At 44.5% G+C, this 12,325-nt stretch overlaps 1 protein-coding gene across 2 annotated transcripts in view; it reads left to right on the plus strand.

Moving 5' to 3' along the window:
• Nucleotides 1-12,325, plus strand: part of rabgap1 (RAB GTPase activating protein 1) — a 155,918-nt gene that overhangs the window by 61,776 nt on the left and 81,817 nt on the right. For both annotated transcript variants that reach the window (XM_079523705.1, XM_079523704.1), the window contains exon 14: nt 5,992-6,142. In XM_079523705.1, coding sequence (XP_079379831.1) covers nt 5,992-6,142 — 151 coding nt within the window. The remainder of the gene's footprint in view (nt 1-5,991; nt 6,143-12,325) is intronic.

Raw genomic sequence — 12,325 nt, forward strand, 5'->3', positions numbered from 1 at the left:
AACAGATGTTTGTATAATTATTATACAATTATTATACATCCATCCACCCACACACCGACAGTGTTGTTTTTGGCAGCAAATTTTGATTTTAGTTTTAGTCATGGTCTCTTGAATAGTTTTAATATAGTTTTAGTCACATTTTAGTCCCCTGGAATGTTTTAGTGTTAGTCTAGTCGACTAAATATCATAAGATTTTAGTCGACTAAATCTACAGTTGATTTAGTCGTACAAAATGTATTTTGGCAGGCCTTGATGTCGTCGTAATGAAGTTTTTTTGTTCACTGCGACGCATTGTGAGCTTATAGATCTGCTATTTTCAGCATACAACAAAGTGTAAAAAAAGGCAGTTGACGACCATATTTCGTCACAGTGCACAAAGATCCCAAACATCTTTTTTATATACCGTCCTCACCCGTCCACAGTTCAAACGACCCACTTACTTCCACAATAATCCTGGCGTGTCACGTTTGACATCCAGAGCGCACGTCTCTCGGGCGGCGCTTTGCCGTCCCAGATGCAAATACACAATTACAACTATCCAAACCAATAACACTAATTGTGCTGGGATTACTTACTGATTATGAAAAGGCACAGCCAGTGCTCGAGGGAGGAGGATTGCATGAATGTTTTTGTCTATTTTTAGGGGCAATTGCAAGTGAAATTCTTGCACTATAGAATCCCTTTGGTCTCCTTATTTCCTTTGTATAGACAGAGTTACAACATCTCTGTTCACTTCGTGGGGCTTCAGTCCAATGGCGGCTCTCCTACATAGACTTCTATTGAGAATGGGGCTCTCCTACATAGACTTCTATTGAGAATGGGGCTCTCCTACATAGACTTCTATTGAGAATGGGGATCTCCTACATAGACTTCTATTGAGAATGGGGCTCTCCTACATAGACTTCTATTGAGAATGGGGATCTCCTACATAGACTTCTATTGAGAATGGGGCTCTCCTACATAGACTTCTATTGAGAATGGGGCTCTCCTACATAGACTTCTATTGAGAATGGGGGACAGGCAGAAATGCATTGGACACCAGGCAACAGCCCAGCTATAATGATCTTAAATCCCTTTATTTTAGATTGTTTTGTAGTAATAGTACAACATAAAACATTACAGAGACTTTAGTTGTCACTGTACAATACTTTAAAACAGTTGTCATGTTGCACACATGCCTAAAAAATGCTCTTATTTGCGCCGCCCCCGTTGAGAAACAATGTATTTCAAACTCCAGCTTGTCTCCCTTTCAGGCTGCACGAACAGCGCCCGAGCGCCCGGTTTCTGCCCCCTCAATGTCGTAACTCTTCTATTGGACGGCTCTGGGTCAAATGTACGGCGTGTCGACCTGGCTCGTATGTCTCCATCGCTGCCGACGGAGACAATGAACACTTATTTATATTGCAGTAGAGCAGAGAGCCAATCGTTTGTCTCAGGAATGAACAGTGATTGTAAACTTCCCCCCTCAAGACAACAAGCCAGATGTTAGTGGGGTGTAAGGCTCAAACCACACCAAAAGGTCGGGTTGGGACGAAACTTATTTTTTAAGGTAAACCACACTCATGCAACTCTTTACCTTAAGCCGTTCAGGATGGTGTTTTAAGCATTATGTTAAAATAGCAGTTTCTTGAATAGTTTTCATTTAGTTTTAGTCACATTTTATGATTTTAGTCACCCGGAATGTTTTAGTGCTGTGATGTTACACATTCCGGATATAGCAGATATACAAGCTCACAACGCGTCGTGCTGCGACGCGTTGTGAGCTTGTATGGTTCTCAGGTAAAGCATAGCCTTGGAAACCCAGACGTTTTTATTTACAGGGAGAAAAAAAGAAGTCTGGGACCGAGTCCACTTGCCTGACACTCAGTCTGAATTTTCATTTCGTTTCACTTCATTATTCAGACTGAAAGCCCTCCCCACGGCAGCAGTTTATGGGATGGGTGTCGTCAAAGCGGCAGTCTTCGGTGATTGGTTCATACCAACCAATCAGAATAGTAGGAAAGCAGATGACGTTGTTGTCAATCATGTTATGGCTAACCCGTTTGCTAACCAAACAAACACAGCCAACGAGCGCTACTAGCGCTAAAAAAACAAAAGCGGTAAAATATGTCGGATGATGATGTTTATAAAACCTCTCGTGTCTGTAAAGAAACTATTTATCATCTACGATTTAATAGCCAGATTGATACGGTTGTGAGTTACCGCAGTGGGTCAGCCATGTTTGTTGTCTGACGCTGTTGAGTGACGGGGCTGATGGCCAATCAGGTGAATCAGCTGCTGCGATCGGATTTCCGAACGAGACTGACGCAGCCGTAGGCAGAGAGACTGACGCAGCCGTAGGCAGAGAGACTGACGCAGCCGTAGGCAGAGAGACTAGTCCAGACCTGTAACGCCAGAACATATTTTCTTAATGGGCGTGGCTAGCAATTCAAGACTGGAGCCAGTCTACTTCAATTCGGCATAGAGTAGCGCAAACGTCCATCACTCTCTGCTGATTTCTGATCGTAGGTGGGACCCCAGGCTAGGTAAAGCATAGGTGGACCCCAGGCTAGGTAAAGCATAGGTGGACCCCAGGCTAGGTAAAGCATAGGTGGACCCCAGGCTAGGTAAAGCATAGGTGGACCCCAGGCTAGGTAAAGCATAGGTGGACCCCAGGCTAGGTAAAGCATAGGTGGACCCCAGGCTAGGTAAAGCATAGGTGGACCCCAGGCTAGGTAAAGCATAGGTGGACCCCAGGCTAGGTAAAGCATAGGTGGACCCCAGGCTAGGTAAAGCATAGGTGGACCCCAGGCTAGGTAAAGCATAGGTGGACCCCAGGCTAGGTAAAGCACAACCTTCCACACATTGAGCTTTGATGCCATACCAGCACAAGTCACTGTGCTGCTTCTTCAGGGCTTCCTAGATACCATCTCTGATTTGGGTTTTTTTAAGTCTCCTGCGAATATCATGTTGACAGAACCGTAAAAAAGGTTTTCAGGCTGTTTGTCTTTTTGCTACTTGCAAGAATACTAAATAGAGGTGTTTATATAAATGGTGCATTTATATAGCGCCTTTATCCAAGGCACTTTACATAGATTGTGCATTACATTCACCCATTCACACACACATTCACACACCTTTACATAGATTGTGCATTACATTCACCCATTCACACACACATTCACACACCTTTACATAGATTGTGCATTACATTCACCCATTCACACACACATTCACACACCTTTACATAGATTGTGCATTACATTCACCCATTCACACACACATTCACACACCTTTACATAGATTGTGTATTACATTCACCCATTCACACACACATTCACACACCGATGGCAGAAGAAACCATGCAATGCACCAACCTGCACATCAGGAGCAATTAGGGATTCAGTGTCTTCAGAGAGCCATTTTTGAATCGTATGCAAAGTCCTTGCCTGGCATTTCTTACTACGTTACACACACACACACACGCACGCACGAACGCACGCACGCACGCAGACAGCCAGACACACAATGCACACTAAATGATTGCTCTGTTTCCCTGTGTGTAATCTCATCAGCATATAGCCTCGGACACCACAGGCGTTTTTATGCATTGCATAACCCCCCAATGATAGGATCACACACACAAAACAACCTGGGGGGAGGGAGGGAGGGGGGTTGTGGGTAATATAATGTAGGCAAAACGTGAGGGTCACCAGGGGGGATTCAGGGACCTTTCTGTCAGCTCTGATCATGTCATAAGTAGGTCAGTAGGTACCGGCTACGCCAGAGCCATAGAGGAAAGACAGAGTTTACGACAACTCTGTGCCCTCCATGGGGCTTCGGTCCAATGGCGGCTACTTCTTCATGGACTTGTATTATTTTTGAACAAAAAGCCTCAAATCATGAACGCAGTGTGCAATTTACGTGAAATCTTTCACAGACTTTCCTACTAGGCTGAGGAATATATCCCACCCTTTTCACATTGGCCTGTTAAAGCGCCACCAACAGGTGGATTTTTGCAAAACACATTTTTGGAACAAAACGCCTCAAATCATCCAAAAGAAGAAATTTATTGGCCTATTATAGCGCCACCAGGAGGCCACACCCTAACCTGCCCTGGTGGAGACCTGTGCCCCGAGGGGCACTTTATCTAGTTGACCCTATATTACCAACCTTGAAACGTACCTTAGTACCATTTCACTTAACTTCCTTTTTATTCTTATGAGATTCTCTTGTGAGAACAGAGAGCCCAAGCGTATATGATTTGGGGCATTAGGACATGTAACAGATTTCTCACGCTCGCTCTCTCTCTCTCTCTCTCTCTCTCTCTCTCTCTTCCTCATGATCTCTGTCCACTGGGCCTTCTGTACGGATGATGTCACTCCTATTTAGATATCACCGAGGGCCAATGTTCCGCACGGAGCTCCTAATATCGTTCTTTGATATTTTAACCCATTTCGACCTGAGATCAGATTCTAAAAAAGGCTTCTACATCCTGACAGTTTTCTGAAAAAGCTATGTTTCTATGTCAGTCGTTCTTCGATTTTTCAAAAATAGCAGACCTTCAAGCTCATAGCACCAGTGGTCCGGGGACCACCAGTGGTCCTTGAGGGGGTTCCAAGTGGTCCCCATGCAGCTAAATGATGGAAGAGTTGGTAACCAAATGGACCCTTATAGATCTTTAACTCCTGAGAGCGTAAAATGAAACCGGGTCCATTTGGTTTCATTTTACGCTCTCAAGAATTAAATTTTTGTTAATCAACTGCATTACCTAATTTTCTAAAGTCTACACAATTACATAATGTAGAAGAATTGTTATTTTAACAAAATATTCTAAGTCTTAGGTCTGAGAGGTAGGCTAAATGCCAGGTCTCCTGGTGGCGCTATAATAGGCCAATGTGAAAAGGGTGCCATTTGTTCTTACGCCTTTGATGGCAATTGGATGATTTGAAGCATTTTGTAAAAAAAAAAGTGTTTTGCAAAAATCCACCTGTTGGTGGCGCTATAACAGGCCACTGTGAAAAGGATGGGATATATTCCTCAGCCTAGCAGGAATGTGCATGAAGGATTTCACATAAATTGCACGCTGCGTTCATGATTTGAGGCTTTTTGTTCAAAACGGGCCAATCCTGCAAACTTTGAAAGCCAATTAAGATGGAATATGAAATATCGGACAGATCCGTCTTGAACACATGACTATAGAGATAGTGTGTAACGATTTGTTTGATTTTTGGACAGAATCTGGAGGAGTAATATTAAAAAAAGATTGTTTTACAAAAGTCGGCCTCCTGGTGGCGCTATAACAGGCCGTTGTGGAAGATTTGGGGCAGAGGTTAATCGTTGGAATCCAGGGGTGCGTGCAAAATGTGGCATCGACCGGGTTAACGGTGCCGGAGATTAGCTGTACATGGACGGACGCACTGACCAGTGTGGTTTTTGGCAGCAAATTTTGATTTTAGTTTTAGTCATCAATAGTTTTAATTTAGTTTTAGTCACATTTTAGTCACCTGGAATGTGTTAGTGTTAGTCTAGTTTTAGTCGACTAAATATCATAAGATTTTTGTCGACTAAATCTACAGGACTAAAATGTATTCTGGCGGGTTTTTACATATGCTGAAAATAGCCGATCTACAAGCTCACAACGCGTCGCAGCGCGACGTGTTGTGAGCTTGTAGATCGGCTATTTTCTGCAAAATGACTTGTACTCGATCTCTTGTCCACTAGTCCCTCCCTAACATTTTAGTCTAGTTTTTATTTGTTGACGAAATTGTCAGTATAATTAGTCTTATAGTTTTAGTCATCATAGCTTAGTTTTCATTTAGTTTTCGTCAGTGAAAAAAACATTTTTCGTCATAGTTTTTAGACAACAAAAACAACACTGGCACTGACGGACGGAGTGCAAAACTTCGGCCTGGTGGAGAAAACAACCTAAAAAGGGGTTTGAAAAACCACTTTAGTAAGTAAACAAATTAAAATCCCTCTCCCTCTGCCTTCCTCTTCTTCCTCTTCTAGGCACCTGAACCTATCGGTGCGTCCCAAGCAGCTCCCGGCGTTGGTGCGCAGCGGCGTTCCCGAGGCGCTCCGCGGGGAGGTGTGGCAGCTCCTCGCCGGTTGCCATAACAACGACCACCAGGTGGAGGAGTACCGTACCCTCATCACTAAGGTAAGGCTCTCCAGCCCATAGAGTAACAATAGAATCAATTACGTACTTTTTTTTCAGTTTTTTTTTTCCAGTTTTTTCTTTCAGTTCTTTTTTTCCCCAGTTTTCTAGTGTGTGCGTGTGTGCGTGCGTGTGCGATCGTGTGCGTGCGCATGTGTATATTTTTTGTGTGTGATACCACCCTCTGGTGGCGGGGTGGTGTTCTGCCCAGGTTACATTGTCGCAATAAAAGGATAGAGACCGAAACCGGAGCACTAGCACTTTTCAGTACTATACTGTGGTATAAATCTGGCTGCAATGTTGACCAACTCTGTCTTGGTCTTCCTGTCTGCATCGGTTTGTGCTGGACAATCCTTCGAGTCCCAGACGGTTTCACCAGAGCTGCCAACTCTCTCGCATTGAGCGCGAGAGTCACACATTTGACGTCTTTCTCACGCCACACCTCCCATTTGTCACGCATGGTTCTACAGTTCTAGGAAATCAGCCCAGCACCCGCCCTGCCTGCGTCTGATTGGAAAAATGTACCAAGCCGATCTCCATAATAATTATTTTCTCCGCCGCGGCTCTGCCGCTTAACACATTCCATCCGTAGAACGTCTGGAAACGTACTAGGGATTCCAATCGAGGGATGCATTGGAAGTGTGTACACATCCTAGCTCATCCTCAATGATACTAGCCTGGCTAATAAGCCAGACTCGAATCACACTGTCGTGTGGTATTTGAGTCTGGAGATGCTGTGTATGGATCTTGTTTCCCGGGGGGCAGGTTCAAACATTTTCTCTTTGACGCAATTGGTCAGAGCTACTGTCAGTCAAAGGTCTCAAGCATTGAACGTCACTGTACCAAAGCCCGCCCATATTGCATACCGTGTCCCGATTGGCCACACCAGTTCTCTGGTGTAGGAAATGGCCGTACAATTGAGCCTCTCCAGACCGTAATCCGCCGGCAGGATTTTTTTTTGCCAACGGCTGATTCGGTCTGGCTTATTAGCCAGTACAGGCTACAATGATACCAGGCGAGAGAAGAATATTCTGATTTATTTTTATTTTTCAGTCCGACATATTAGCTTACCATTGACTTAGCTGTTAGCGCGGCAGAAAGAATGCCACCTAGCCGGGGGGGGGGGGGGGGGGGTCCATGTGTGTTTGTGTGTGCGTGGCGCGCATGTGTGTTTAGAGAGAGCCAGGATGACTTGGCTCCTGCTGTAAATGGTTAGCCCCCTTCGTGTGCCGTGCGCAGCGTGCCTCTTTTCCCCGGCCACAGCCCTTGTCCACTATTATTATGTAAAGGCAACATCCTCAGGCAGCAAGCTGGGTTCCCAGGTGGTGACAAGATGTTACCCTCGCCCTTTCCTCTGTACTCTGCCTCTCTCTCTCTGTCTCCCTCTCTCTCTCTGCCCTTTCCTCTGTACTCTGCTTCCCTCTCTCTCTCTCTGTCTCCCTCTCTCTCTCTGCCCTTTCCTCTGCTTCCCTCTCTCTCTCTGTGTCACCCTCCCCTAACCTCCACAAACATGCACTGGGCTCTCTCTCTGGTTCTGCTATACCCACTTTGTCTTCACTTTGTTCATTATTGCTCTCATTTTCAATGGCTTTGCCCGTATAGAACATTCATGTTCTTATAATGTTCAATACGATTTTGTCAGATGTCTGAAACTGAAATGGCAAAATTTTGATTTTAGTTTTAGTCAAAGTCTCTTCAGTAGTTTTCATTTAGTTTCAGTCACATTTTAGTCACCTGGAATGTTTTAGTGTTAGTCTAGTTTTAGTCGACTAAATCTAGCCTGTGTTTGTTTGCCAAACTGACACAGGGCAGGACCTATCTTATTTCCCCTTAACCCATTTAGGCCTGAACAAAAATGTCTTCTAAATCAGTTTTCTGAAATACCTATGTTTCTAGGCCTACGTAAATCACTCAATATTTCATGTCAAGGACCCCAAAAGTGATCTGTAATTGGCCTCCGAACCCCATCTGAAAATATGTTGTTCCAGGGACACTCCAGAAGCAAAGATTTTAGTTAAAAACGTTCGTTCTGAAAAAATAAATTCCAAATTTGAGGCACATTTTCACGATTTTTCAAAAATAGCAGACCTACAAGCTCGTAGCGCGCCACTCGGTGGCGCGCTATGAGCTTGTAGATATGCTATTTTTCAATAGCTAAATTATAACATAATGTTTAAAACACCAAAAGGGGTTCCCGCCCAAAATGGGTTAAAGACCAAACGTAGGAACGGAACTTCCTAATATTCACTTGGGTTAACTTAAAACATGGATAGGGCATTAGCCTAACATTTGGACGGGAATACCCGTGGTGCAGCGGGACCCAGCAGTCCCAGAGGATTGTGGAGCACGCACACACAGCGACCAGAGGATTGTGGAGCACGCACACACAGCGACCTCCTGCAATAAAAGATGATTTATGTTTTATTTAGCCTCTTCGGAGCAGGTATATGGGCAAAAGTAGCCCCCGACCAGGAAGGAGGTAGGAGAGTGTCTAAATGTGTCCCATTTTTAGTCCTTCTTGTACCCTTGTAGCTGTAGGGCCTCGTCTTCGCTGCTAACCCCATACTGGTTTGGTTCTTTGGGGAGGGAGTTCTTTAGGACAGGGGTTCTCAACCTTTTTGGCCGGGGACCCCCGGAAATGCTTTGGCAATGTCTCGGGACCCCCGCCCCGCCCCCTCCCGACCCCCAATATAAATTGACTGCTACAATAACCTTAATAATAGAGACAATACACCATAAATAAATACTGAAACCAGATATAATCATTAGGGAAGGTGTATGCATGTACTATGTGTACTATATGTAAACTCTTCATTTCCACTTTCCAGCCATTCAGTTTTTTTTTTTTTTGGGGACCCCCCAAAATAATTTGGCCACCCCCCCGAGGGGTCGCGACCCACGTGTTGAGAACCCCTGCTTTAGGAGATCGTGTGTCATCCTGACTCTCCTCGTGATACACGTGACACTCCCGTGCACTTATTTTCACCCTGACATGAGGAAGAGAACGCGACGCATGCAGAAGGAGGTATTAAACTCACTGAACGGGGACTCCAGGAGTCGCGTATAGCAGGGGTTCTCAACCCGTGGGTCGCGACCCCTCGGGGGGTCGCCAAATTATTTTAGGGGGTCCCCAAATTATTTTCAAAAAAATATATATATATATATATTTTTTTTTTTCATTTTTTTTTTCACGATTTAAAAAAAATAGCAGACCTACAAGCTCGTAGCGCGCCACTCGGTGGCGCGCTATGAGCTTGTAGATCTGCTATTTTTAAATAGCTAAATTATAACAATGCTTAAAACACCAAAAGGGGTTCCCGCCCAAAATGGTTTAAGGTTATTGTAGCAGTCAATTTATATTAGGGGTCGGGAGGGGGCGGGGCGGGGGTCCCGAGACGTTGCCAAAGCATTTTCGGGGGTCCCCGGCCAAAAACGTTGAGAACCCCTGGCTTATAGTGCAGTGACGGTGATCATTTGGTTGGGATGCCTGGCCAGGCGGCAGGCCAAGATGCACCGCTGGAGGGTTCAAACCCTGTTGTGCTGCTCCAGTGCCCCGTCTTCTTAACGCGTTATTTCACAGCTTTACTAGACGAGAATTATATTAACCCGTTGACATCGAAATTAAAAAAATGTCTTCTAAATCATGACAGTTTTCTGAAATACCTATGTTTCTATATCAGTGGTGCTCAATATTAAATATAATATATATATATATATATATATATATCATATATTTTCATGTCAAGGACATTTAAAATAAATCTTCTAAATCCTCCAGTTTTCTGAAATAAATATTTTTGCAATTTTTCAAAAATAGCAGACCTACATGGCGCGCTATGAGCTTGTAGATCTGCTGTTTTTCAACAGCTAAAGTACAACATAATGCTTAAAACACCAAAAGGGGTTCCTGCCCCAAAATGGGTTAAGCAAGATGGACAGGCGACTTGGTACCGTAACGAGGAAACAGAAATTCAAAATCTCGTTGACAGAACCGGCGTTGGAATGTTGCAACACATTAACATTTCATATTATGTAACTATAGGACAGACCTGATCTGGACCAAGCCGGTCCCAGACTGTACAGATTGTTCTTATGAAGAGGTTGTAAATGATCTCCTTTTCTTCCTCACACTATGGTGTTTACATTCCCCAGGGAAACAGGAAGAAGGAAAATCAACAACAAAAAAATTTAATTATGGAGCTAACCTTAACAAATCCCAAACTACTTGCACCCTCCCATTCGACACAGGAATCCAATTATTTTCCGTGCCAGTGCTTCGTGTGAAATGAAGCTGCGTTTGGCCAGCGTGAGTCCATCCATCCATCCATCTTCAACCGCTTATCCGTAGTCGGGTCGCGGGGGCAACAGCTCCACCAGAGTGCTCAAATAAGCGAATTAGCACAACACCCCAATGCCCCATTCAATTCAATGCAATTCAATTCAATTCATTGAGGGCTTATATTAGGGGAAATAGCCAATAATGCGCTTTTGCACAAAATAACACCTGGACCTCTTTGGTGAGGACGTAACAACTACACATAAAGTTAAGAAAGCCTTCTAGCATGGAATTCTCCTTTAACCCCTCCCACCAGCAGGCTTCAGCACATTATGTATCAAACATGTTGAAGATCCAGGGAATGTGCAAAACCAAACCATGCACACATTGGAATGCCATTGGGACAGTTATTTGTCATGCTTATAGAACCATTCTGCCCTGTTGTCTGTAAATTACTCCCAGCCTTTCTCCTATTCGAAAGATTGGGTCATACCTAGTGGCAGTTTGTTTCAATTACATTTAATTCAATTCAATTCAATTCAATTCAATTCAATTCAATTCAATTCAATTCAATTCAATTCAATTCAATTCAATTCAATTCAATTCAATTCAATTCAATTCAATTCAATTTTCATTCAAGACACTCCATAGCAGTGTTGTTTTCGTCGACTACAACTAAGACGAAAAATGTTCGTCGACTACCTTTTTTCACTGACGAAAACTAAATGGAAACTAAATGAAAGCTAAGCTATACGATGACTAATACTGAGACTAAATATACTGACAATTTCGTCAACAAATAAAAACTAGACAGGAGATCCGGTATAAGTCATTTTACACTTGGTTGCATGCTGGAAATAGCAGATCTACAAGCTCACAACGCGTCACAGCGCAACGCGTTGTGAGCTCTCGACTGGCACTGCAGCATCTCGACTGGCACTGCAGCATCTTGACTGGCACTGCAGCCTCTTGACTGGCACTACAGCCTATTGACTGGCACTGCAGCCTATTGACTGGCACTGCAGCCCTTTGACTGGCACTGCAGCCTCTCGACTGGCACTGCAGCCTCTTGACTGGCACTGCAGCATCTTGACTGGCACTGCAGCATCTCGACTGGCACTGCAGCATCTTGACTGGCACTGCAGCATCTTGACTGGCACTACAGCATCTTGACTGGCACTGCAGCATCTTGACTGGCACTGCAGCATCTTGACTGGCACTGCAGCATCTTGACTGGCACTGCAGCATCTCGACTGGCACTGCAGCATCTTGACTGGCACTGCAGCATCTTGACTGGCACTGCAGCATCTTGACTGGCACTGCAGCATCTTGACTGGCACTACAGCCTCTTGACTGGCACTGCAGCATCATGACTGGCACTGCAGCATCTCGACTGGCACTGCAGCATCTTGACTGGCACTACAGCCTCTTGACTGGCACTGCAGCCTCTTGACTGGCACTGCAGCATCTTGACTGGCACTGCAGCCTCTTGACTGGCACTGCAGCCTCTTGACTGGCACTGCAGCCTCTTGACTGGCACTGCAGCCTCTGGGGGCTTTGAGCAGCAGTCTCATACAGTTTTTTGTAGTGTCGCCACAAGTGGGCAGTGTACAGCGGAGCACAATGGGCTTTAAAAAGTGAGATTTTCACTGGAACAGAGCAGAAATTAAACTTACGTATGAGTTGTGTTGGCTTGAGCATACAGTTTATGTCGCTGTCTAAAAATATCTCCGTCATCAGATAGGTTCATTTGTTATAAAATGACCGAGATATTTGGTCTCTTTGCATTCTTCCAGACGGGTAGAAATCAGGAAATACCAGCTTACTGTATTCCTTACTTCTCACAATCAGAGTTATGCTCTGCCTAGCGTTGTATCAAAATGGAGACCGTACTGTGAGCATACTCTTAG

Source organism: Electrona antarctica (genome assembly GCF_951216825.1).
Source record: "Electrona antarctica genome assembly, chromosome: 16".
In the NCBI taxonomy this organism is placed as follows: domain Eukaryota; kingdom Metazoa; phylum Chordata; class Actinopteri; order Myctophiformes; family Myctophidae; genus Electrona; species Electrona antarctica.